This window comes from Spinacia oleracea, chromosome 6 (assembly GCF_020520425.1).
Source record: "Spinacia oleracea cultivar Varoflay chromosome 6, BTI_SOV_V1, whole genome shotgun sequence".
NCBI classification, from domain to species: Eukaryota; Viridiplantae; Streptophyta; class Magnoliopsida; order Caryophyllales; family Amaranthaceae; genus Spinacia; species Spinacia oleracea.
The window spans coordinates 142,375,251-142,403,092 of NC_079492.1; the positions used below are offsets into that span (position 1 = coordinate 142,375,251).

At 39.1% G+C, this 27,842-nt stretch overlaps 2 protein-coding genes across 4 annotated transcripts; both read left to right on the forward strand.

The window, feature by feature from the left end:
- Positions 1-691: 691 nt before the first annotated feature.
- Positions 692-2,124, forward strand: LOC110784354 (uncharacterized). The gene has a single exon (XM_021988799.2). The coding sequence runs from the start codon at positions 1,001-1,003 to the stop codon at positions 1,988-1,990; it is 990 nt and encodes a 329-aa protein (XP_021844491.1). The 5' UTR covers positions 692-1,000; the 3' UTR covers positions 1,991-2,124.
- Positions 2,125-4,187: 2,063 nt separating this feature from the next.
- Positions 4,188-15,579, forward strand: LOC110784325 (fatty acyl-CoA reductase 3). Of its 3 annotated transcripts, none has more exons than XM_056833760.1 (10): positions 4,188-4,353; positions 4,494-4,597; positions 4,686-4,885; positions 5,877-5,977; positions 7,497-7,689; positions 9,696-9,857; positions 12,114-12,195; positions 13,438-13,710; positions 14,971-15,056; positions 15,256-15,579. In XM_056833760.1, the coding sequence occupies exons 1-10, from the start codon at positions 4,275-4,277 to the stop codon at positions 15,404-15,406; spliced, it is 1,431 nt and encodes a 476-aa protein (XP_056689738.1). In that variant the 5' UTR covers positions 4,188-4,274; the 3' UTR covers positions 15,407-15,579. The 3 variants fall into 3 exon arrangements, with proteins under 3 accessions (XP_056689738.1, XP_056689739.1, XP_021844456.1); XM_021988764.2 differs by having other exon boundaries at positions 4,194-4,353; positions 14,971-15,098; positions 15,256-15,575; XM_056833761.1 differs by lacking the exon at positions 13,438-13,710 and having other exon boundaries at positions 4,193-4,353; positions 14,971-15,098; positions 15,256-15,576.
- The last annotated feature ends 12,263 nt before the right edge of the window (positions 15,580-27,842 follow it).

The window sequence follows — 27,842 nt, forward strand, 5'->3', positions numbered from 1 at the left end:
GGGTTCATTTATAACTTGATTCTTAATATCAATATGTATATATGGTTCAGATGGGTGATGAGTTTTTCCTTTTATTTGATATATGGAGTATATATATGAGCCAAACCCACCTGCCTTCTAAACTCATGCCTCATACCTAAAATTCACGAGTAAAACACACTCTCAACCTTATTTGAAACAGGAGTGACTCATCACATTTTGATAGAGATAACAATCTACTAGGATTAAATCTCTTAGAATATTTGATGTATATTAGACTTTTATTCATATTTGTGTTCCTAATTATATTAGGACTTATAATGTAATCCCTATATATTTGATCAATGAAATACACTCCAATTAAAGGAGCTTTCTCACAATCCAACACATTTGACCATAATGAAATACACTCCAATTAAAGGAGTTTTCTGACAATCTAACACATTTGACCACAATAGAATTAAATATGACCTGATTTTGATCTGAGTAAAACTAAAATCGAAATAAATGGCTCATCACTAGAATATAACCTAAATCAAACCGACGCAAAACAAACCATTTTGGAAAATACTATGTATACATTTTTCTACATGGAAATAAGAAAATCATGGCTTAGAAATACATGCAAAGAAAAAAGTGTCTTAATCTATAATCATTTGCGACTCTCACATACTCTATAAAGAGGGGGGAAATCTTTTGACATAAAGCTATAGTATGATGGCCCAACCAAACATATATTCTATCTCAATTAATCTCCATGCCATGGAAAAACAAACATCTACTTTACTTTCCCTTTCCCCTTTCCCTTTTCCTTTTCTTTTTTCCCCTGTTTCAACTCTGTTCTTCTATAACCTTTCCCTCTCCCTTTCACTTATTCTCTTCCTCAATCCCCCCTAATTTCTCCAAAAGTCTGTTAACTTTCACTAACAACACTCCCTTCGATGCGAAACCCGCTTCGATATCCTAATTATTTTGTTAATCACTCTTTAAAAACCCTTTAATTATTCCTCCTTAAACACATATGGGCTCTGTTTTTCCCCTGTTTTTTATATTTCTTCCTCTTATGTCATTGGCATTGCCACCACCATCATCAAGAACTGATAAGTTCACTGTTACGGATGATAAAACGGTAATTAACATCCGTTCTCCTCGCCTTCTTGACCTCGTTGTTAGAGATTTCACGGTTGGGTTATTCGACGAGAACAACTTCCAAACAGGAGTGGTGAACCATGTAAACTTACCGGAAAATCTCACCGGAATTGACGTTGATACGGCGAGGTTTCGGTGTGGCAGCCTAAGAAGGTACGGTGCTCGAGTTAAGGAGTTTTACTTACGTAAAGGTGTTATGATTAATCCTTGTGTAGAGAGAGTTATACTAATTAGACAAGAGCTTGGGTTAAATTGGTCTAACATGTATTATGATAATTACAATTTACAAGGTTATGAATTAGTTACACCAATTTTAGGCCTCCTAGCTTATAATGGTGGGGATGATTATCAAAATATAACCCGTCCTGACCCGTTTGAGCTCCGGGTTATTGCTGATGGGGATCCGATTAAGGTAGATTTCACCAATATTAGTCGAATCAATTCGAGGAATATTAAGGATAAGATGCCATATTGTGCTAATTTTGAAGGGCAAGGTAAGGTGACATTAACAAGTATGGTGTCACCACATGTTTGTGAAGCCAAAAAAGAAGGCCATATTGGGTTGGTGGTTAAGGCGGCTAGCCCACCTCCACCGGTGGCGTACACGGAGGGGATTAGCCGGTGGAAGATTGCCCTAGGAAGCTCGGTAGGGGCGGCATTGGGTGCCTTCTTGTTAGGGTTGTTAATGGTTGCGATGTTTGTGAAGGCTAAAAAGAGGTCTAAATTGGAAGATATGGTGAGAAGGGCATACGAGGAAGAAGCTTTGCAAGTAAGCATGGTTGGACATGTAAGGGCTCCTTGTGCTCCTGCCACTAGGACTGTGCCCATAATTGAACGTGATTATAGACCGCCTTACTTTTGATACACCTAATTGTGATCAAAACTACTAAACTAGTCTTCTTGATGAATTCATTCTTTTTCATAAGTGTAGCTTGTAAGTTAAGTTTTAACTTTTTTTCAATGGAAGAGAAAAAAACGATTGTTTATAGTATGATATGATTCAAGAAGCCGTTCCTTTAGGGGCGTACAAGCATAACTGCATAAGTCCCAGCAAATGATAACTTTAAGGAAGAATTTCACTTCCTATGATAAAAATATGAAGAAGTAAAATATGGATTTCATTGGAAGAAGTAAAAAATCTCCTTGGATTTATCACCTCCCTAAGTCCCGATCAGAAAAATGACTAGACCGGATAGAAGTGAAGTGGTCCGATTTCTGAATGCAAAATAATACTTCGTACTCCGTATAATTTTTCAATTTTCGTTTGCAGGTACAAATCCCTCTTAATGGGGTTTGGATCAAACCGGTTTTTAGTTCAAAAGATAAGCAGTAATATATTTAAAATGATTAATTTTCTCATTTGGGAAGATTATTGTATTGTGATCTTTTCTATTTTGTCTCTCGTAAAACTGCGTTGGTGGAAATCATCAATCAAATGCCATAATAGAATCACTTAATAAGGCCAAGGGGCTACTCCCCTTATTGCCATATGGTTTAAAGGCGGAATCTACTTTGGACTTGTTAAGTGGACTCTCTCTTGGTGGCGGGCGCAGCCCAGGCCCGTATTTAACACATTCATACCAAAAAATAAAAAATAAACCCTCCACGACGTTGATTCACAATCTTATTTATTTAGTACAAAATATATAATCAATCAATAATTTAGTAAAAAGCAATGAATGAAAACTAATGAAAAACAAAATATCACAAATAATTAATTAATTTAATAGACCTTCTATCAAACTGGCTACTTTTACAATTTTATTTACCAAAATGACTACTTTGGAATTCTATTTCCCAAACTAGCTACTATTTATTTACCAAAATGACTATTTTGACTTTGAGTAAAAATAAACGACAAAATTGTGTGTATTAATTAGATGGTTTATATCAGTGGGTATACACCATCTGTATGAGTAGAGTCTGCTAATTAGATGGTGTGTTAATTAGATGGTGTATCCTTCATTTATGGGTATATCTATAGCATCTTCGTCTTGTTGGAGAAGAAGAAGGTTGTCGCCTTGTCGGTGGATGGTTTTGCAGCAGGGAAGCTGTGAGAGAAGAAGTATGGGTAATATATATTGAAAATGATAACTCAAACAACATTCTAAATCAAAGGGATTCATTCACATTCTCTTTCTTTCTCTTTGTTGATTCCTTTCCGTTTACCCTCTGCGAACCAAACGCCCCCAAGTACAGACTGCAGGATAATTGTTGGAAAACATAGTCAATTATCGAAAAATTGACTTATTTAATTCGTCGAAAACTGTTTTTAAAGTGCTATTTTTAATGCATTAGTAAAATCAAGGTACTAAAGTCACAAAAATAATTCAAAAATGTACTAGTAGTAACTCACAAATTCGACTTAAAATAAGTTTTGCATCCGGACAATACAAATCTTTGTAAGATTCAATGCATGTACTCCGTACTATGGACAATGGGACACAATGAATATTGTGCTGTAAAAGAATATAGGTGCATAAACAAAAAAACACTAAATTGCGACAAAATAACATGCGACATATTATTTTATTTTTTTTATTATAAAATTAATAAAACTTCGTATATTATTTCACTTTTTATTAAAAATATAAATAAATAAATAAATATACTCATGTTCTTTTCACGTAAGGTAATGTTCTTTACTTATGTTCTTAAGGTGTACCATTTTCATTGTACACCATGGTCCACCATCTAATTACGAATTAGTTGCAATTATATTTAATTAATTAGTTTCTCATATAATTAGGTTATTAATTTGATTCACCAATCACAAAACTCAAGACGTGAATTCAACTAACATCTACAAGTAATTAATAAAATAATACAAGTATTAATTAAGATGAGATGATTGAAGAGCATTGCCTGGAAGATTAATTATATATGTCAATCGGAGTGGTTTAGTTGATTCATGTCTGAAGATCTATTTTAAATACTCATTCGTCTCTAAGCTTTCGCTTTCGAAGATTATATGATCTGATAAAAACGTCTTATATATTCCTTTTATATATACGGAAAATATATATACTACATACGTTTCTAAAAGTTATTTACACTTTTTATTTTAATCCGTTAGTGATTTTTTTTTTTTTTTAATATATAAATATTCGCTCGATCACTCGTGAAGGCTTTCTAAAAGTGTTATCATGGATTTTGGCAACATAATTGAGTTTCTTGGAAACAGAACTATCTTAATTACTGGTGTAACTGGCTTCATTGCCAAGAGTACGTATTATTTCTTTTATTCCTTCTCGACTTCTCTCATCATCACTCTGTATCAATTATATTTTCAATATTATTATTTTGTTGAGAACTTTTTTTTTTTTTTTCTTCCCGAATTGATATTCATGATAAAATGATTGCAGTTCTTTTGGAAAAAATACTTCGGATTCAGCCAAACGTGAAGAAAATATACCTTCTTATAAGGGCTGCAGATGCTAAGTCAGCCAACGCCCGTCTGCAAGACGAGGTAATATTGAAAAAATAAAGTGTTGCAAGTAAAAAGAAACCGAGAAATACGTCACGTCCTGATATTGTACGTGTTGTGTTGGATGCAGGTGTTAGGAAAGGAGTTGTTCAAAATCCTTAGAGAAAAATTGGGGGCAGATTTTGATTGTTTTGTATCTGAGAAAGTAACTCCAGTTATGGGAGATACATCATACGAGGACTTGGGAGTTGATGCTAGTCAGTTGAAAGAGATGTATGAGGATATAGATATTGTAGTCAATGTAGCTGCAACAACAAAGTATGAGGAAAGGTAACATCATTAAGGCTCTCTTTCGACAAAACGTTTTCACTGAAATATAATTTTCTATGAAAATAGTTTTAAGGAACAATACAATTCCAAAATAATTTTCCTTTGTTTGGTTCCTTACAAGAAAATTCATAAAAAAAAAAAGCAAGATTGAAGAAGTTGGTGAAGATTGATGGGAAGAAGAAAGAAACAGGAAAGGGGAAAATGGTTTCCTTCCCTTCCAAATAGAAAATGTTTTTGTACTTTTGAATGATAGATTATTTTCATTACATCGTCGAACCAAACAACATAAATAATTAAAATGGAAAAAATCATTTTACGTCAAACCAAACACTCTCTAATTATTTTCTACGTTCTAGTATGTCATACGGAGTAACAGTTTGTAGAAACTTGGAATGTTTTTTTTAATGATAGTCCGTATTAAATTTTTATACTTTATTCATGCGTCAAAATATCCAAAGATATTAATTTTTTTATATATATAAAACAATGATACTTTTTACTTCAAATTTGGTTGCATGTAATATGATATTCCCGTAAAAAAATCGTTTTGAATAGATCGAACTAAAAAAATGGAGTAAATTGTTAATCAAATAAACAAAAAAGTTTCTGATATGTTAAGAAAATACTTTTTACCAAAGAGTTAATGTAAACAAACTAGTTTAATTATCAGTTTGGTCTACATCGTCACAATTTCAGGTGGTACCTTATCAATTTCATCTTATTAACAGTTTCAGTTCAGTACAAATACGAGATGTGCTTTAAAATGCAAAGTAGTAATTGTTTTTATTATAACAGTTATGTACAGTAGTAATTGTACGAGATCTATTTTATTATTGTAGATGTCATATGACTTATTATTAATGATATTGTTCTTTCCCCGTCAAAAAAAATAAAAAATAAAGTACCGTATGTACTCGTACCAAGCTGAAAACATGCATTAGAATTTGGAAGGTAGGATTGGAATTAACTAAGTTATGCTGACTAAGTATAGGTATGATGTTGCATTGGGTGTAAATACCCTCGGAGCTAAGCATGTGGTGAACTTCGCAAAGAATTGTGCTAAAATCAAATTGCTCATCCATGTGTCAACCGGTAAGTTTTAATCGCTATTGTTGTATCTCTAGTATTTGACTCGGTTGGTAGCATGTAAGAGCATCGACAATAGTTGTTAATAAAACATTTTTATAATTTCTAAATAGTTAGAGCTATACGTTTAACTAATACTGAATATGCAAGCTTGTAGCTTTGTAGAGCCACAATATTTGTAAGTCTCAAACGGTCCTACACAATCTAATTAAAAAATAGACAGTGAAATTTGGCCACCAAAGCCAAAAAGATCGTAATTTAGCATTACGATCGAGAGGTTGTAGCTTGGTTGAATAAGTTGATTTGGTAAATCAAAGCGACAAAAGTTATAGTTTATTATTGCTCATGCTCTTATTAAGATTCCAATTCTTGACTTAAGGGGATATATAATTTATTAAAATGTCAAAAAGTACTAAGGCTCTATTTGGTTCATTATTAGTAAAGGAAAGGAAGAGAAAAGAAAGGAAGGGAAAAGAAAGGAAAAGAAGGAAGATAAATAGATTTTATTTTCATGTGTTTGGTTTAAGGGAAAGAAGTGAAGGGAAGAGAAAGGAAATCTAAATGACAGCTTTTAATTTTCCCTTTCCTTCCAAATTCCTCCAATTTTGGGAGGAAAGGAAAGTGAAAATTTTATAAAGGAGCTTTCCTTTCAATTATCTTCCTTTCCTTCCACTTCCCATATAATTATTTGTACCAAATACAAGAAACCTTATTTTACTATTCCTTTCTTTTCTTTTCCTTCCAATTCCTCCCAACCAAATAAAGCCTAAGAGAGAGAGAGGAGATAGATGGAATCTAGAGGAGAAAATAACTTCAAAACTAATCTTGAAAATCAAATGTTTGTTGTTAGGAGAGAGAAAATATATAAATTTATTTGACATACAAATGCTTGGATGTTGCTAAAAGTTTTACTAAAGGGGTTTACGGTTTTACTTGGTTAGTTTGTTCAGTTATTTGTTACGGAGTATTCCTTCCGTCTTTTTTTGTTTTATTTTTTAAGTGTTTTAAATTATTCTTTACATTTCATTTTATATTATTGCATAAATGCTTTAATATTCCAAAATTTGTGTCCAGTTATTATTTTAACTAATTAAATTCATTGAGTCATTTAATCTTTCACACTTTTCTATTGGGACATTAAATTTTTCTCATTTTCCCAATATCAGAACTTTGATAAAAGTTAAAACATTATAAATAAACGTACGTAATTATTTTTGTTTAAATAAAAAAAATAGAGGAATCTCAAAGCACATTAATTAATCATTAATAAGCATGTAAAAAGTCAAACGTAAAGAACAAAAAGAGACGGAGAGACTTGATGGAGTGGTAAATTGGAATTAATTTAGAAAATAATGAGAAGTTTATGCATCAATCAATATAGTTAATGTTTGATATAATTTTACATTATCACATTTAGCTCATTAAATTAAATGCATTCGTTAGAGCCGTACTCCGTATATTTCATGCATTTTCCGTATGGAGTTTTGCTCACTTGGTTAAATAACAAGATTTCATAACGTTTCAGCTTATGTATGTGGAGTGAAGGCAGGGTTAATATCTGAGAGCCCATATGCAATGGGTGAGACTTTGAACGGTGAGGCTACCCTGGATATTGATCTGGAGAAGAAACTTGTTGAACAAACTTTAATCAATCTTATAGAAGAACAAGTTTCAGAAAAGACAATAAGACAAAGGATGAAGGAATTAGGAAGCCAAAGGTATTATATATCCCTTCATGAAAGAATTTTGCCTTTTCGTGGTCTCCAAAAATGTTTATCAAATGGGAATTATATTAATTTTAATTTAAATGCTTATTGGAGATGGCTACGAGTATTAATATCAATGACGGGAAACCTTAAAAAGTACGGGTCAATACATTAAAATTACCGAGGGAATGCATGGTTTGTTATTTTTTTATGGGATAAAAGTATTAATGATAGGATTTTCCGCCATAAAAGAACAATTACAATGTGATTCCGTCACAAGCCCGTCATGAAAGGGGGTTGGATCGTCATAATTGACTACCTCATCACATATATCGATCATGTCAGTAATGACAACTTTTGTGTAAAGGTCGCCTTACCGAAAATACCATTTTGATTATTTAACTAATTGGTTTTATTGCTTAACGAATTGATTTTATTGCTTAACTAATTAGTTTCATTGCTTACCTTATTGGTTCTAGTGCTTAACTAATTAGTTACAGTACGTAACTAATTGGTTTCATTGCTTAACTTATATGACACAAATGTGGTCTTTTGTGTAAGACCGACTTATATAAAATTTTGTATGTCAGTAATTCGATACCCTGTCGTAGAATATTTCACGTAAAACACGGGATTTGTGCCCGTCATAAATAGCCCTTCGTTACCACTATAAATTCTCACTATTATATCTATAAAAAATTATCATGAGATATCTTATTAGATTCATTTCAAAATGTATTTTTATAAATATCATATTTTTTTATAAATTTTTGTCGTATAAAATTGGATATATTCACGGTCAAGCATTGCACCACAGTCCGTGCAAATAGTAATTGCAAAGATCTTTTTGAAGCAGAGGTAGTCTATTTTATGGGAGACTTCTCGATCGTTACAAAGAAAAGAGAGCCAATGTAATTTGTTCAATGTATTTATCTCTCTAAAATCAGCCTATAAGAAATAATATAGTCATGTGGGGTTTTTAATTGTTAAATTTGTACATGTTAATGTATATTTTTGGAATATCAACTTTTTATAATTTCTACACAGGTAGAATTAGAGATATTTATATTTTAAAGTTTTTAACCGTGTATTGAATACCATGAAAAGTCATACGAGACAATCTTTTAGAGTTTTAGGGAAGAAGAGAGTAAATATCAACAGTCCAGATTTAAAAAATATTATGGCTACAAAATCATCCATTATACTCCCTCCTTTTCATAATGTGTTCCAGTTTCTATTTTTCACGTTTGTCAATGCATATTTTATATCATTTTTATCTCTAATTATACATTTGTAAAGTTATAAAATGTTGATAATTCTCAAAATACTCTTTGAGACCCTCATTAATAGTTTTTTTCTTATATATTGGAAATAAGGTTCATCATAAGCCTAAGATCACTCAGATATAGTGTTAAAACTAGATTAGGTCCCGTGTAAACATGGATTTTATAAAATTATTTAGCCATTTTTATAATATATATGACTGAAATATTTCTCTCCCATAAGTTACCGCATAATTAATAAATCTTGAACATTACTCATTTAACCATTTTGCAATTTCAGTCCGATTACATATTGCATATTTTATATGCTTAATATGCTAATTAAACGAAAATATTCAAAATATTAAAATGCTAATTTGACCAAAATATTAAGTAAATATAATTTTCATTATTAACATATTGATTTGACTAAAATATTGCCAAAAATAACAAATATTTATGTGACATCTATTATTTCCATAAACATTTATTCATTTTTTCTATACATAAATAGTTAATAAAAATGATAGAAAAATTAAAATATAAATAAAGTAAAGATTTTTTGAGGAAATTTTTTTTGAGGGAAAATTTGCACCAAGAAGTGACATGTGTCATTCTTGATGTATGTTTTAATATAAAGTAATAGATAGATTCTAAATTGGAATTTTATTATGGGACGGAGGGAGTACTATAATTAATAGGGAGCAAATTTTCACACAAGACAATATTTGATTATAAATTTTATCCTTTTAACAGGGCAAAATTGTATGGATGGCCAAATACTTACGTATTTACTAAAGCAATGGGAGAGATGCTTGTAGGGAAACACAGGGGGAATCTACCCGTAGTTATCATGAGGCCTACCATTGTATGCAGTACTTTGAAAGATCCTTTTCCTGGCTGGCTCGAATCTTGTAGGTATGTATTCATTCACGTCTTGTATTTAACTAAATTTTGTAAATAAAAGTAATTAGGGATATGTTCAAGCATGTTAACAAATTGCGTTTATACCATCTTTATAGCATTGAGTAGCGGTTTTTTTTTTTTTTTTTTTTTTTTTTTTTACGAGTGCTAACTAAAACAAGATTAGGGGAAATTAGAAAAACAAATCAAATCTCGAGATGCTCCAGTTGCGAGATCATGAGCTTGACCCACCTGCTTCCGCTCCACCTTGAGAACACTGCACCAAGAGAAAGCATTGCCTAGGTTCCTAATTTCTTCTAAGGTCCAACGAATCTGCATGTCCTGAGTGTCTTCCTTCACAAACATTTACACCAACTGCTGAGAATCTGTAAGAATTATAACATTCTCCAAACTAGCCTGTTGAGCCCACTTCATACCATAGAGGCAGGTCAATGCTTCAGCATGTAAAGGATTGTTCGTCGTCCCTGAAGAAGCTCCGCCCATTATTAAATCATCAGCCCTTAGGCTATTTTCCCAAACCCAACCCATACCTGCATTGTGGTTATAGCATTGAGTAGCGGTCTTTGTGCAACATTTCTTCATATCAACATTACGTTTCTACAATATTATTATTTAAAAGGAAAATTTGTAATTATTAATCCAACCTTGGCCTGATTTTCTTTAATTAAGTCTACCTATGCGATATTTCTAAATGATCCAACCTTTATGACCCAATTACTATTATTAAGCCTGAATGACCGGTTACCTGCTACAAAGTCAACGTTAAAAACGTTGACAACCTAAAGTTGGTTTCCCTGCTAAAATATTGGAGACGTCATCATCACTTGCCACCTAAACAAGGATTTCATTTTTTTTTCTTCAAAAAACCCTTAACCCTTCTCTTGTTTGTACCGTGTTTCAATTCCTCTCTCCTCCATTACTGTTGCTTCAACCACAGTTGTACTGGTTCATGACATTATCAACGATTTTCTTGTGGAAATAGGTGACTTCATCCACGCGCATTCAAATTTCGTCTCCAAAATCGTACAATTGAATGTGAACTTACGAACCTTAGCGTTTTTGTTCCTGTTTTGGTAAATTTTGAATTTTGGGCTTCCTTGATGGTCAGTTCGTAAAAACCCGGGCTGTTGCAATAATATAGTTTTTTTTTATGTTGTGGGATGTTGGTTATTGTGGTCTTGTTGAAAATTTAGAAAGAAAAAAACCTTGAATTTGAAGAAGATCCAGATCCAACAGGCAATTGCTTTACCCCAGCCATAGCAATTGCTGATTATTTTTGATGAACTTCGAATGGAGAGGTATGAGGGATCGACAATGGTGGAGAAGAGGTAGAAGAGAAATAATGGAGAGGAGTTCAGAGATGAAGCAGAAAATCGCAGAGGAGAGAGGAACGAAAATTAAAATAGCAATTAAAGAAAATAAGGGGAAAAAAAATTATAATTGTTATATGCCACGTAAGGGTGAATACCGCATATAACAGGTTAGTAAGTTGTTAGGCTTAATAATAGTAGTTGGGTCATAAAGGTTGGATTATTTAGAAATATCGCATAGGTAGGCTTAATTAAAGAAAATCGGGCAAAGGTTGGATTAATAATTACAAATTTTCCAATTTAAAATTCAAAAAGTGTGTTATCTACGCGTTGCTCCAGTTTCTTACGTTGAGTAAGCATTTTGTTATATACGTAGTAGATCACTTCGTAGACAAGATGTGATGAAAATAATAGAATATTGATTTAATTGAATCTGAGAGAGCGTGGACTCCATCTTTTAGGCAGTAGGCAGGGGAGGTTGTTTTTTCGGATATCAGATATGTGTGGCAACACACATATCAGCTAAAAGACAAATAGCTAAAAGACAAAAAAGGAAGTATCATTTATGTTAAAAAAGTACCATTCTGTAAAAAAAAAGTACCATTCAGTTAAAAAAAGTACCATTTAATTTCTTTTTTGTCATTTTTCTTATTTTGTCTTTTGCTATGATATGCATTTGTCCACACATATCTGATATCCGAAAATACTTCCTCGTAGGCGGGGAGGGGTATTAAAATTATTGTCGGGTATCCTAAAATAGAATTATAAAACCTACGGTGTACTTCGTATATGGGATGGATGAAAATAAAAAGTGTAAGAAATGAGTACTTCTATTTATTGCAAACATGTCCTTAATTTTAACAATTGGAGTTTTCTTTAAGCCTTTTTATTTTTCCCGAGTAGACATGTGAAATTTCCATTTCTACCTTTTCTACGACAGGACTCTTGATATGGTTGCTGTTAGTTATGGAAAAGGAAGTCTAAGTTTCTTCACCGCGGATAATAGTTCTGTCCTTGATTTGGTTTGTCTTCCTCATCCTATATTTTCAAGGCTTGCAACTTTCTCGTATTCAATAAAATTTATGTTTCTTATATGTCTATATTATTAGATTTATTACGTATTTGGAAATTTTGCCAATTACAACTACTTTTCTAGGTTATAACCTCAAACCTCAAACCTCAATATTTACAAGTTACAACTTGAAACGTTACCGAAACTTAAAACTACAACGCTAAATTGGATTCCGTAAATCAAACTACTAGAAAGTGATGTCATTATTAATTTCAACTCATTACTAATGCACCTAAATAATTTTTTTTTAAAAACAATTAAATTAACTCTCAAAACCCTGAAATTAGTTTTTATTTGTTACTCCGTATTTTCTAAGCATTTAATTAAGGAAAAATTAACATAAATAATCTCAACTTTCACACATCTTCTAAAAATAATCCTAACTTTGGATTATTTTTGAATAATCCAAACCTTAGGGGTTACCTTCCCAAAATAATCCGAAGTATTTTTTCTTGTCATTACTAATCCATTTTGGGTCCATTGTACATAAGCAAATTGATAATTTGGATTATTTTGAGAAGATGAGTGAAAGGTGGGGTTATTTATGTCAATTTTTCCTTTAATTAATAGTATTAATAATGAGTTGAAAATTAATATTGGCAGCCACTATGAGTATCCGTTTGGCGGAATCTGACCCAGGTTGTAGTTTCAAATGTCATCAGACTTTTAAGATTGTAATTTGTAAAAATAGAAGCGTGAGGTTGTAACTCGTATAAATAAATTAAAAAATATATAATTCATTAACTCAGATCCAGTTTATTAATTGTACATTCATATATGTACATGTGGTCCATGTGGTCCATGTGGATCGAATGATAAATGAAGTTGATTTTTTTTTATTTTGGACGATGATAAAGGTCGCAAGTTGCGACAACGTTTAGTTGTCGCAATCTTACGTGTCGCAGTTTAATTGGTACATATAGGCGCCACGTAGGATACAGTCATTATAATATTTTTACTATCAATGCAATATTTCTACTATGAAAATATGTAAATAAGGTAGTCGATATGAATAAGGAAACAAATTAGAATATTAAGAGTTTCCTACTTTTTTTATAACATGTATAATAGATAATATAAGTTAAATATTTTAATTTCCAATTTAAATCATGACACATACGCATGTCATGTCATCATTGTGACACGGCTTAAAGGTCACATGTTGCGACCTTTATCATTTTCGATTTTTCAGATCCCGGCTGATATGTTAGTGAATTCGATCATTGTCGCCATGAAGGCTAATTTAGACCAACCTTATTTGAGTATATACCAAGTGGGAAGTTCATATAGGAATCCCATAAACTTTGGAGAATTGCATGAATTTCATTTCCGCTACTTCACTAAAAATCCTTGGAGCAATCATGAAGGTGGTACTAGCCCTGTCAAGATAAGGAAGGCTCTAGTGTTAAGCAACGTACGCATATTCGAAATCGTTCTCTTGCTATGTAACTTTGCGATACAATTGGTAAGTCAGTTTTATTATTGGGTAATGATAAAGGTCGTAACTTGCGACAACATTTAGTTGTCGCAATCTTACGCGCTTTAATTGGTACATATAGATGCCGCATAGGATATGCGTCATTATAACATTTTTACCATCAATGTGATATTTTTACTATGAAAATATGTAAATAAGGTAGTCGAAATAAAGAAGAAAACAAATTAGAATTTCTAACATTTTTTGTAGCATGTATAATAGGTTAAATAAGTTACATATTTTAGTTTCCAATTTAAATCATGACACATAGGCATGTCATGTCATCACTGTGATACGGCTTAAAAGTCGCATGTTGAGACCTTTATCATTTTCCTTATTTTAATATGCCTTATGTGTATCTCGTGTACCATAAATTTAACCTATATTTGGGTAACTTTTAAAATATTTTGATTAACTTTTTATATTATGAAGTAATTTTTTATGGATATACTTTTGGATAAATTTTTTTTACCACCTAAAAAACTAAAACTTGTATTTTACCACCTAAAAAAAATTTAAAAATTATTTTTTACCACCTGAAAAATGGAATAATAGATTAAAATGTTATGTAGGGGGTCACAATATCAGTAATACTTCTAATATGTTCTATTCTTCCACGATTTCATGTATTTAACTCTATTTTCTTCCCCCGTTTCCTTATTTTCCATTAATTTACATGATTTTTCACCACCATTATTCACAAAATTGAAAAAATTTAATGAAAGTAAAGAGTAAAGGGTGAAAGAGTTAAAGAAAATCACACAAGGAATGTCTAAAATTGGAAGGAAATTGAATTAGGTAGCCATACATAAAGGTTTCATCTATTTTTTCGTTTTTAGGTGGTAAAAAGCAAGTTTTAATTATTTTTTAGGTGGTAAAATACAAGTTTTAATTTTTTAGGTGGTAAAAAATAATTTTTCGATTTTTGTAGGTGGTAAAAAACAATTTGTCCTAAACTTTTTAAAGGGTTACATGGTTATACCACATTATGAGTAATTTTGAAAGGATATTTTTTATTATAAATAAATATTTTACTTAAAAATAAATAATTTTCGCATTATATTGAGTAACTTTTAAGCATTTTGGGCAACTTTACATCCGGTTAACAATATTTATTGTGCATATGGTATAACTAAGAATTTATGATTGGCCATTGGAAAAATGATCGATGTCATTGATTACTAACCTCATCTTATAACTATTCTTTTCTTTTCCTAACTATGTTTTATCTTCTCGATCGATCTATAGGTTTTGAGTTTGGTCAGAAGAATGGGTTGTACTAGCTTGCAACAAGCATTGGTTAACTTTGACAAAAAGCTAAAAATAACAATGAGGTTGGTGGACTTGTACAAACCCTACTTATTCTTCAAGGGCATGTAAGTAAAACTCATTTCACTTTCAATTTCAATTTCAATTTCAATTTCAATTTTAATTTAAATTTACATGTATAAGTTTTATTTTTAAGTTTAATTGTTATTTTTTTGTGTTTCTGATGGCCTGATTATTAATTAATTAATGGAATGTTCTTTGCAGTTTTGTGGATACAAATACGGAAAACTTGCTCATAACTGCCCGTCTAAATGGTTTAGATGAAGATATTTTCAACTTTGATCCCATGTCCGTGAATTGGAAACACTATTTTTTCCAAGTTCACCTTCCAGCAGTTGTTAAATATCTCTTCTAGTATATATGTACGTAGGGCTTTCACCCTCTATCCCCAACCATTATATTTGAACAAAACTCATGGCAATACACACTTTTCGGCTTTATCCTTTTTCTTTTTTTTATTATTCTACTCAGCTACTATACATTTCTCCACATCATGTGAGATCTTGTTAGATTTAATTATTACATTTTGTGTTTGGGCTCCCAATTGATTCTCAATTGGGCCACTAAGTCCAAAGCCCAATGGCTCTAAACAAACAGCATCAAACCTACCAATGGCTAGTCAGCCATCCATCAAGGCCCAAGGCCCAAAAGCAATAAATGACATATGGGCATTTATTATGCAAACACTATAAATAGGCCGCCAAGGCTCACACCTCAAGGTACGTCCAATTTATCGCCTTAAGACTACTCTTCTAGAGAACTTCTCTCTAGAATCCGAGCATCGTTCTTACTTAGGCATCGGAGGGGCTTTCCTCGGAAACACCCCCGAGGCTAGTGACTTTGCTCTTGTGCAGGTGAATTCGGACTCTACTCATTCAAACAAGCAAGATCTTCAACACATACAAAAGGGCCTTCATTCGAAGCCCATTGTTTCCATATTTACAACACCGGAACAATTTGGCGCCGTCTGTGGGGAAGAACACTTCAAAGCCTTTGAAAGACATCAATCACCTCTTTCCGCGAAAATGGTTAATGATGTTGTTAACAACAATGACGACGATATGATGGTGCGGTCAGATTCAGAATCTGACCAAGAGGAGCACCCTCAATCGATGGCGAGGTCACAGCCAAGCAGAGCTACGACCGCCACAAACGCAGGACCTCCGATTCCAACTAGGGAAGAGCTCACTGCGGCCATGACCATCATGCAAAACTTCCTCTTCAATGAGAAGCAGCAAGGATTGGCAAAGGACCGCAGAGAAGAGAGGAGGACCAGGCGAAGGCTGAACGAGCCACTCAGTGTAGAAGTGTCCAGACCCGAACGAGAACTCCTTCCCTTGACAGGTACACACTTGACGTCGAGGTGGATGGAAAGCACGTGGGACACCCAAAAAAGGGCACAACAGCAACCAGATTGGTTTGCGAGACCATCGCCTACTCCAACAGCTCTCCAAAGCGAATCGACTACTCGTAACACTCGGATCCGAAGCTCGGTGCTCAGCAGGTTGAGGCCCTCGGTCCACTCAAGGTTAAGACCTTCGATCCATACGAGACTCGGGGTAGGTGAGTCAAGAAGATCTGGCGAACGACCCGAGGTCAGTAGCCGAGAAAGAAGAAGAGACAGGAGGCATGATCGAACCCCTAGCCCCCATCGTACGCCCGAACGTTCTAATCACAGAACCTCGGCAAACGAAGGCATCAGGGCTAGACTCGGGAAAAGAATCATGACTCCCACGTCATCCCCTTTCTCGGACGAGCTGATCATGGAAGAAATACCGAAGGTAAGACTGCCAGCGCACCTAACCTACAGCGGAATCACAGATCCGAGGGATCATGTCATCTCCTACGAGCAGCAAATGTTCTTGAGCCCCTACTCCGAAGCATGTTGGTGTAAATATTTCCCAACCACGCTAACCGGAGTGGCGGGAGAGTGGTTCAGATCGCTGCCGAAGGGATCGATCAAGAGCTGGAAAAAACTGAAAAAGAGATTCTGCACACAGTTCGTGAGCAACAATCGCCCCGAGCGAACCACAGCAGAACTGACCTCAATCCAACAAGAAAGAGACGAAAGTCTAAGAGAATTCATGGCCAGATTCATGAAGGAATCAACAAACATACCAAACTTGCAGCCAGACGTAGCCATCTTCGCTTTGAAACACGCGCTCCAGGAAGGGAAGTTCCGTGACGAACTCTCAATGAAGAACCCCTCCAGAATAGCTGACGTGCTCCAAATGGCCGATGCGTTCATCAGAACCGAAGAGTTCAACAAGGCCGCTGCAAGATTGAAAGGATCGTCGGATCCGAGAGACACAAAGAATACCCAGAGCAAGCCCGATGGCAGCTCAAGGAAGGGGAAAGAGAAAGTAGGAGCTAGAGAGATGAGCCCGAAGAAAGACGGGAGAAGGGGTGAACTTCAACCCAAATACACCAACTACACTCCACTAGCTCTGCCCCGAAAAGAGATATTTAGCCTCAACAGAAATGATGAAAAGTGGAAACTACCTGGGAAGCTCAAGTCCAACCCAGCTCGGAGAAACAAGAACAAATGGTGCGAGTTTCATGATGACTTCGGTCACCACACCGAAGAATGCAACTCGCTGAAAGACAACATTGAGGACCTCGTTCGCCGAGGCTACCTGAAACAGTACTTGTTAGACCGAAGGGAGGAAAAAGAAAAGGCCGCAAGTGGCAAACAACACGAACAACCCCAGAAGAGGGTCTACGAAGCAACAGGGCACAAGAAGAATGACATCCTAGTGGTGTTCGGGGGACAGAAGTCTGGCCAAGCCAGCAAGAAACACCTAAGAGCCCTCTCCCATCGGGTCAACTTCAGCGCGGTGGGAGACAACCAGCCACACCCCCCGAACATGACCTTCACTGCTGATGATTGCTTCGGAGTCCAGTACAAACATGACGATCCTCTAGTCATTTCCATGGACCTCAATAACCACAACGTACATCGAGTGTTAGTCGACGGAGGAAGTGCCGTCAATATCATCTTCAGAAACTGCTTCGAGCAGCTGATCCTCGAAGAACCAGAGGAAGCACTGACGAAAGTCAGTTATCCTCTGATCGGATTCAACGGATCCGCAACTATCCCTCGAGGAAAGATCACCCTGCCAGTCACGGTGGGCGAAGGCCAAGCAGCAAAAACCCTTCGGGACGAATTTCTGGTGATGGACTGCGACTCCGTATACAACGTAATCATGGGAAGAACCATGATTCACAAGATGCAAGCAGTCCCCTCCACATACCATCAGCTGATGATATACGTCTCGGATGCAGGATTCGCCGAACGAATCAGAGGTGATCAAGAAGTGGCGAGAAGAACCTGCCACACTGCTGTCCAAAAACCCAAACTAGGGGACGGCCCCGAGGAAGAAATAGGAGCCACGGGAGAGGAAAGCGAGGCAAAAAGGAGAAGAGCAAGCACGAGCAGCCTATCTCCCGCAGAAGTTGATGCTCGCCCCGAAACCCTGTCTCCTGAGCCAGATCAAGAAATGGAGGATATCTTCCTCGAAGATAATTCAGACAGGAGCGTCCGAATAGGCAAGGGCCTAAGCTCGGGGCTCCGAATCGATTTGATCCGACTACTCAGGGATCACAAAGACATCTTTGCATGGTCAGCAGCAGATATGCCAGGGATAAATCCGAAGCTGATTTGTCACAAGCTGGACGTCAACGCTGAAGCTCGGCCAATCAAGCAAAAAAAGAGAAATTACTCCTCGGAGAAAAACAAAGCCATCGCCGAGGAGGTAAAAAAGTTGCAAGAGGCCGGATTCATCGAACCATGCATGTATCCGAAGTGGCTGGCCAACGTGGTGATGGTCAAAAAAGCGAACGGCTCATGGCGAATGTGCGTAGATTTCACAGATCTGAACCGAGCCTGCCCCAAAGACTGCTATCCCCTGCCAAGGATAGATCAATTGGTTGACTCCACCAGCGGCCATGCACTGCTCAGCTTCATGGATGCCTTTTCAGGCTACCACCAAGTATTCATGCACCCCGATGACAGGGCAAAGACAGCGTTCATCACAAGCGCAGGAGTGTTCAACTACAAAATGATGCCTTTCGGCTTGAAAAATGCCGGAGCCACCTACCAGAGGTTAGTTGATCACGTCTTCGCCAACCAGAAAGGGAGGAACGTGGAGGTCTACGTGGATGACTCCATCGTAAAAAGCATCAAGGAGGAAGACCATGTCAAAGACTTGGCAGAGACCTTCGGAAATCTGAGGAAATACAGCATGAAGCTGAACCCAAAAAAATGCGTCTTCGGGGTGAAGTTAGGGAAGTTCCTCGGATTCATGGTGAGCGAAAGAGGAATTGATGCGAACCCAGACAAAGTCCAAGCGGCATTGGATTTACCCGAGCCGAAGACCAAGAGAGATGTGCAGAGGCTAACCGGCAGGTTAGCCGCACTAACAAGGTTCATATCAAAAGCCTCGGACAAGGGAGCCCCCTTCTTCAAAGCACTGAAACCAAAGAACCTCCCCGGAGGAGAAGCAGAACCAGTCAAGAAAAAGGGGGTCCCGAGGAAAGTGGATCCCGAACTGATATGGGAACAGGAGCAAAAAGAAGCTTTTCAGCAGCTCAGAGCCCACCTAGCTCAACTGCCGATACTGGCCAGACCAAAGGAGGGGGAAACCCTGTACCTATATGTCGCAGTTAGCCCTGGAACCGTCAGCGCAGTGCTTCTTCGGGAAGAAGAAAAGAAGCAACAGCCAATCTACTTCACCAGCCGAACACTCACAGGGGCCGAAACCCGGTACCCGCTCATCGAGAAAGTCGCATATGCAGTAGTGGTAGCTGCACGAAAACTGAGGCCATACTTCGACTCCCACCAGATCACAGTACTAACTGACCAACCGCTCGAGAAAGTACTCGACAAAATAGAGAGGTCAGGAAGATTGGCTGCCTGGGCCTTCGAACTATCAGAGTTCGGCATCAAATATCAGCCGAGGACAGCAATCAAAGCACAAGCATTGGCAGACTTCTTGGCCGAGTGCTCATACCAGGAAATGCTGGATGATACGAAAAGCACTTGGGAGGTCTTCACTGACGGATCTTCCACAATAAACGGCTCAGGAGCAGGAGTTGTACTAATCCCCCCGGCGGGGAAAAGCATAGAGTATGCATTGAAGTTCGGCTTCAAAGCAACTAACAACGAGGCCGAATATGAGGCCGCAATCGCAGGAATAGAGCTTTGCTTATCCCTGGAGGCCGAGCATGTTTGCCTCAAAACTGATTCCCAGCTTGTAGCCAACCAGATCCGAGGGGAGTATGAGGCCAAATGGCCCAGCATGACAGCCTATTTAGCAAAAATTAAATCCTTAACGTCAAAGTTAAGATCCTTTGAAGTCATCCTCATCCCCCGAGGACAAAACACGCAAGCAGACGCACTGTCAAAACTCGCAAGCTCAACACTCATCGACCTAAACAGGTCGGTCCACGTGGAAGTTCACCAAGAGAGAAGCATTGACTTGCTACCCACCGCAGTATGCAGTTTACGTACCGAACCTAGCTGGATGGACGCAGTAGTTGCATACAAAGAAAGGGGAGAACTTCCCGAAGATAAGCTGCAGGCGAGAAAACTGAAAAGATTCAACAAATGGTTCATCATCAGCGCCGAATGAGAGCTCATGAGGAAATCATTCTCTGCTCCGCTGCTAAAATGTGTGGGTCCAACAGACGCTGACTACATCCTAAGGGAAATCCACCTCGGGATATGCGGAAACCACATCGGAGGTAGGACATTGGCACATAAAGCCCTTCGGGCTGGGTACTGGTGGCCCACTATGGTTTCCGAGGCAAAGCAGATGGCAAGGAAATGCGAGAAATGCCAAAAGTTCGCACCAGCCATCCATCAACCAGCTCAAACCCTACAATCAACACTGTATCCCTTACCATTCGCACAGTGGGGGTTAGACATCATTGGTCCCTTCCCCTCAGCGACAAACCAGAAGAAGTGGTTGATTGTAGGAGTCGACTATTTTAGCAAATGGATCGAAGCCGAAGCTGTCTCCTCCATCACCGAACCTCAGGTCCGCAAGTTCATATGGCAGAACATCATCACAAGGTTCGGCATACCAAGACTGATGGTCTTCGACCACGGGAAACAGTTCGACAACACCCCGTTGCAAAAGTGGTGCAAACAGTTCGGCATACACCTAGCTTACTCGGCAGTCTGCCACCCACAAAGCAACGGGCAAGCCGAAGCTGCTAACAAACTCATCCTCAATGCACTCAAGAAAAGAGTCGAGGATGACAAAAACAAGTGGTTAGAAGAACTACCCGGAACGCTATGGTCCCTTCGGACCACTGAGAAAGAAGCTACCGGGCAAACACCGTTCCACCTTGTATATGGATCCGAAGCTGTAATCTCCGTGGAAATCGAAACAGAAAGCCTGAGGATCCAGGCATACAACAGGTATGATGGGCTCCAGGGAGAAAGCAACAACCAACTTCTGTCTGAAGCTCTCGATCTACTGGACGAAGCTCGGAACGATGCAAGGACACTCAACGCAGCCTATTTGCAGAGGGTCAACAAGCATTATAACCGAAGAGTCAACGCCAGACCCCTAAAAGTCGGTGATCTAGTGCTCAGAAACGCCGCCTCGGTTCATAAAGGACGGATCCATGGCAAACTCTCAGCCACTTGGGAAGGACCATACATCATCCATTCCGAAAAGAGGCCAGGCACGTTTATGCTGAAACAGTTAGATGGAACAATCTTGAAGAACCATTGGAATACCGATGTTCTCAAAAAGTATTTTGTATGATCTCTGTCTGTAGACCAAGTAAGTTGTTTAATGAGAAGAGGAAAGCCATTGGCACCATGTGTTTCATTAAACTTATCTCTATATTTATTGTCCCCTTATATATATATGCAGCCTCGGATCTGATCAATCCGAGACTAAAAACAGGTTGACTTTGTCCATTCCTTGATAAAATGCAAGAAATGACCAAATCATACACTTCAGGGAATCGTCCAGAATCCTCGGATTCGCGATAACCAAATAAAACTTGTTCGCCACAAACAGTCGCTCGAATCAAGTTATAAAACTCCGGCTCAGATCCACGGATCGCCGAAGGCATAACTAAGAGGCAGACTAGCGATCTCTTGCCCAGGTTTCCGAACCACAAGAGATCGGAAGAACAATCCAAACCTCTGAGCAGATCGACGGATTTGAAGAGTCTGGAAACTAAAGAGTCTCTTAGCAGATCTACGGATTTGAAGAACTCGCAAAACTAAAGAGTCTCTTAGCAGATCTACGGATTTGAAGAACTCGCAAAACTAAAGAGTCTCTTAGCAGATCTACGGATTTGAAGAACTCGCAAAATTAAAGAGTCTCTTAGCAGATCTACGGATTTGAAGAACTCGCAAAACTAAAGAGTCTCTTAGCAGATCTACGGATTTGAAGAACTCGCAAAGTTAAAAAGTCTCTTAACAGATCTACGGATTTAAAGAGCTCGCAAGGTCAAAAGGTTTTTAGCAAGTCTACAGAAAGAGGAGCTCGAAAAATCTACGGATTCAAAGACCTAAAATTGCGAAAGTACAAAGTTGAAAAGAAGCAGCCAAGTAACAAACAATCATTTTTTATTCAATATTTGGGGGGAGTACAAATACATTGAAAACCTCAAAAATTGAAAACAAAATGAAACAGTTAAAATCGGCAGCCATCAACAGACAATACCGGCCTACCGAAGTACTAAAGAAAACAAAAAGAAATGAGTACAACGCAGCGCCGAGGCAAAAGGGGGGAAAGGCAAGCACATGTTCGGAAGTCCTCAACTGGAACCGACCGACTCTGAAGAAGACGACTGCCCGAATCCCTAACTCTTGGGAGTCTCAGGAGCAGCCCCTAGGGGAGCATCCTTCGAAGAACCCCCAGCAGTAGTGTCACCTTCGGAAGACGCCTTCTGGGCCCGAGCCTCTGCAAGAGCAGCTTGACGTTCAGCTTCAGCTTCGTCTCGATCGGCCTGGCACTCCACCAAGTGATCCTGGGCCCTCATCCAGAGCGGAACCTTCTCATTCCAAGGGAAATGAGGCATGTGCTTCGCAAACATGCGCCGAGCACCCAGGATGCCATTCCAGTATTGCTCTCTACACTGATCAGCAGTGTAGAGGTCAACTCTCTCTTGCTCCAACTTCCGAATGGCCGCATCCTTCTCTCGGATCTTCAGCTGGAGAACGGGCACCTTGTCAGCTTGATTCTGAATAATCTCCCGATGCTTGACAAACTGCTGAAGCCTCGCCTCCGCTTCCTGGCTCTGCTTAATGGCCGCCTCAAATTTAGACGTCATCTCCTTGAGAAGACTATCTTTTTCTTCAAGTTCGCTCGCAAACTTGGCGGCCATTTCTTTCCTCTCCTTGTCGAAGGAAGCTATCTTTTCAGCATCCTCCTCGACTTGGAAAGTGAGCTTCCCAACTTCGGCCCCGATCTGCTCAGCCGACTCCCTAGCCTCACGACTGTACTGAAGGTACAGTTGCTTGACCTCCACCAGCTCGGCGAAGAGCTGCCCAGCCTTCTGGTCCAAGATAGGGATATCACGAGCATAAGCCTCCTGATATCTCCTCAGTTGTCTCTCCTCAACCGAGCTACACTCGGAAGCGAACGAGGACCAGAAAACAGCCTGGGAAAGAAGAAAAGATGAGAAAAGATGAGGAAAGAAGAAAACAACAAACCAAAAACGGAACTCAAAACAGAATTTCCGACACTTACCTCATTCAGATAATATTGGGCCATCATAGCTGGGTTCCTCTCCTCAGCTCCAGGAACCCTCCACTGCGGGTTGGCCCGAAGAAGATTCTCCCGTGCAGCTTCGGGACCCACCAAAGATCCCACGTGAGCCATGGGGTTCTCCCCCAAAACCGGAGCTCTAGCATAGCGAGCCATCGCCTCCCTTACCTCCTCGGGGATCCGTTTCAGCGGAACATCCGAGCAAGGGTCAGCGTGGATCAGTCTATCCAGGGCCGAGGTCGAAGTAGAGCCCAAGGTCGAATGGCGCCTCTTCCTCGTCAGACCCTGTTCGGGTTGCTCCTCCTCAGCAGAAGGGACCTCCTTCTCAGCTTCGGGAACCTCTATGTGAGCTTCGGTGAGATCCACCATCTCCTTATCTGGACTTTTCTCCCTTTCGAGAGAAACGTCAGCAGACTCCTCCTTCTGCTCGGCCACAATAGGGACATCCGAACCAGGAACAAGGTCGGCTTCAATCGCCTCCATCACCTTGGTTATATCCTGGATCTCGATCCCTAAAGCAGCAGACGACTTCAGCGGAGAGGGGATGGTATCTTCCTCAGCCAACGGTTGGTCCACGGGCGGCGGTTCCGCAACCACCACACTCTTCAACTTCTGCCCTGGCAAGGGCATGAAGTGAAGGAGATTTTTGGGAGGAGGCATGACTTCCGAAACCGCTTCCTACAGGGCAAACGCTCAAAGGTCAGTTTCGGAAAAAGAGAGAACGGACTACAAAAAGCTCCAAGTCAGAACAAATACCTTCTCCGAGGACTGAGAAGCCTTCGCTTTCTTCGGATGCGCGGAAGGCCTCAAAAGAGTGCTACCCTTCCTTTTGCGCTGATCCTAAACAGAGGAGACCAAGGGTCAATAAATGTAAAAGAAGACAAAGGAAGGAATAAAGAAAAAACCGTGAAGTACCCGGTTCCTAGATAAAGAGATATCTATCCGAGCCGGAGATGAAACCGAAGGAACGGCACGCGGCACAGCGTCAGTCCCAGGACCCTAAAAAGATGGTCCAGGACCAAGACGTTAGCCGACGGCCAACCAGAAAGAAAGACAAACAAAAGACTTCGAGATATAGAAACACTCACCGGATCCGAGGTTGTCCTCAAATCAGGGAGCACGACCTTCACTGGAACAGCTTCGGGAGAAGAGGCAGAATCCCACGGATCAGCTCGAACTTCAGATATCCGAGCGACACCCGACGGAGACAGCACGTAATCCTTCAAGCGAGGATTACGAGGATTCTCTTTTCCGAACTTGTAATCAGGAGCCGAGTCGTGAATGGTCTTCAGATCCAAAGAAATGCCCAAGACCACAGGATCAACGCAGCTAAAGCCGTACTCTGCAGAAACAAAGCACAAAACAAAGTCAATAAAACGAGACAAAAAGGAGGAGGACAAACTTACTAAAGCACGGTCCCAGCCGAAAGACACCTACCCCTGTCAAAAATCCTGCTGAGACCGGCAACAGCAAGAATGTCCTCCCGCAAGATATAGTTGAGGTTCGGGAGCCAGTTGGACGGCAGTTTGTAGTTGTCCTCCCGAGCCAAAAACCACTGGAGGAGATCCACGTAGTGGTGATGGTTCCGATCCGGAGCAGCCACGCTTCGCATATCAGGATCAGGAGTCACAAACCACTTCGGAGGGCGGTAAAAATGTGGATGCTTCGGATCTGTCGGCACACGAACGAACAACCATTCCGTCTTCCAATTATGATCAGAGCTGAGGTAAGGGTAGGCCGTAATGTAGTTCGGCTCCCCCTTCCTTCGGGACCTTTTGTTGATGATGGTCCACCAACCATACCCATCCCCCTTGGAAGCGTGGTTGAAAGACAGATCGTGCAGATCCCGAAACACGGCAACAGAACAGGGAAAGTTAATAAAATCGCACACCCATCTAAATCCGATGATGTGCCTCATAGATTTGGGGGTAAGTTGGGCCAAACTGATGTTGTACGACACCAGGAGCTCGGAAATGAAGGGATCCAAAGGAAAGCGGAGACCGTTCTCCAAATGATGAGTATACACAGAGATGAACCCCCTCGGCGGATGAGTCACCCGAGGACGCTCCTGGTCGGGAAGCTCGCACCAGTACCCCAAGGCGTGCTGGATTCCGTATAACTCTTCGGCCCTCCGATGGTAGTTCCCCAGCTTCGCCTCCACCAACCAGTCACCACTGACCGATTTTTCCAAAGGACCATCGATCTTAGTGGTCTCATGCAGAATCGGGGCATACTTGCCCTGCGGATCAGCTTCAGTCCAATGAACTGGAAACTCAGGGTAAGAGCGGCGCACACCCGAAGAACAAGCTTTCTTACCAGAAGTGGCGCGTTCAGACATGCTAGACCCGCCAACAACATCATCTTTGGAAGCATCCCAACCAGTCGAACGCCTCTCCACCGGCCTCTCCGAAGGCCGACCCCTCGAAGTTTTCGGTAACCTTCCCGAAGGCACGTTCTCCCTCTCACTAGAGGAGCCAACGACGAACTTGCTTTTGCCCCTATTCTTTGCCATGGCCGCGAATTCTCGGTCTAGGGTTGAGATTTAGGGGTAGAAGGAAAAACGAAGAAAAAAGGAGAATTCAGAAACAAATTACCTTTTTCCGAAGCGGAATTCGCCGATAAAACGAACAACACAAGTTCCCGAAGTCTAAAGTTGGCCGAATTTCGTAGATCTGAAGAAACAAATTGCACTGCGATCGCCGGAATTTAGAGAGAGAATGGGTTTGAAAGAAGGAGTAAAAAGTTCAAAAAGAGCAAAGCACCCAGTATTTATAGAAAAGAAAAGGGGCGCATCAACTTCCTCAACCCACGATCTCCACGACACAATACAACTCCCAACACTTGTCATCAATGCAAATCATCCCTTTTCAAAAAAAGAGAGGGAACTTTCGGACTTCTGACAGCTGGAAACCCACCCATTTAATTCTAAATGGACCAGGTCTGGGGGGCATGTTGTTTGGGCTCCCAATTGATTCTCAATTGGGCCACTAAGTCCAAAGCCCAATGGCTCTAAACAAACAGCATCAAACCTACCAATGGCTAGTCAGCCATCCATCAAGGCCCAAGGCCCAAAGGCAATAAATGACCTATGGGCATTTATTATGCAAACACTATAAATAGGCCGCCAAGGCTCACACCTCAAGGTACGTCCAATTTATCGCCTTAAGACTACTCTTCTAGAGAACTTCTCTCTAGAATCCGAGCATCGTTCTTACTTAGGCATCGGAGGGGCTTTCCTCGGAAACACCCCCGAGGCTAGTGACTTTGCTCTTGTGCAGGTGAATTCGGACTCTACTCATTCAAACAAGCAAGATCTTCAACACATACAAAAGGGCCTTCATTCGAAGCCCATTGTTTCCATATTTACAACACCGGAACATTTTGTATTTTTATAATTTTTACAGTTCTATAGTTCGATATATTAATGGTACGAAATGTGATTTGGAAACCGCGAAAATAGTGAGTTGTGTAGAACAAAGGGATCAGAGTGCTAATACTACGTAGATTTTGTATTGTACTTGTCACACAACACATAGTTGTTGTATTTTATTCGTCCTTAAGTTAGGTTGATATACTCCCTCCGTCCCGGAATACTTGACCTGTTTTCCTTATCGGGTCGTCCCTTAATACTTGACCTGTTTCTAAAAATGGAAATATTCTAACAATATTATATTATTTCTCACTCCACCCCTATTAACCCACCTACCCCCTACTTCATACAAAAAATAATTAAAAATTCAACCCCTACTCTCCCCCAATGCCACCTCTTAACCCACCTCCCACCAATTACTTTAAAATAATACCCCACTATCAACTACTACCTACTTCCTCCATTCGTATTTACATGACACAATTGTACTTTCGACACTATTCACACATGTTCCTTTGACTTACTTTTGTGATTTATACATAAGAAAAAACATAGTCGTGTGGGATCTTATTAGATTCGTCTCAATAAATATTTTTTAAAAATCAACTTTTTATAATTTTTACTTATCCATAATAAAAGATATTAACGTTTGAAATCGTGCATTGGCAAACGTGCCTAAA

What these genes read in the sequence shown, in the direction of transcription:
- LOC110784354 (XM_021988799.2), top strand. Translation starts at nt 1,001, where the DNA reads ATGGGCTCTGTTTTTCCCCTGTTTTTTATATTTCTTCCTCTTATGTCA.
- LOC110784325 (XM_021988764.2), top strand. Translation starts at nt 4,275, where the DNA reads ATGGATTTTGGCAACATAATTGAGTTTCTTGGAAACAGAACTATCTTA. An exon ending in AAGGAATTAGGAAGCCAAAG is followed by an intron (nt 7,690 to 9,695) that starts GTATTATATATC and finishes TCCTTTTAACAG; the next exon opens with GGCAAAATTGTATGGATGGC. An exon ending in GGCTGGCTCGAATCTTGTAG is followed by an intron (nt 9,858 to 12,113) that starts GTATGTATTCAT and finishes TTTCTACGACAG; the next exon opens with GACTCTTGATATGGTTGCTG.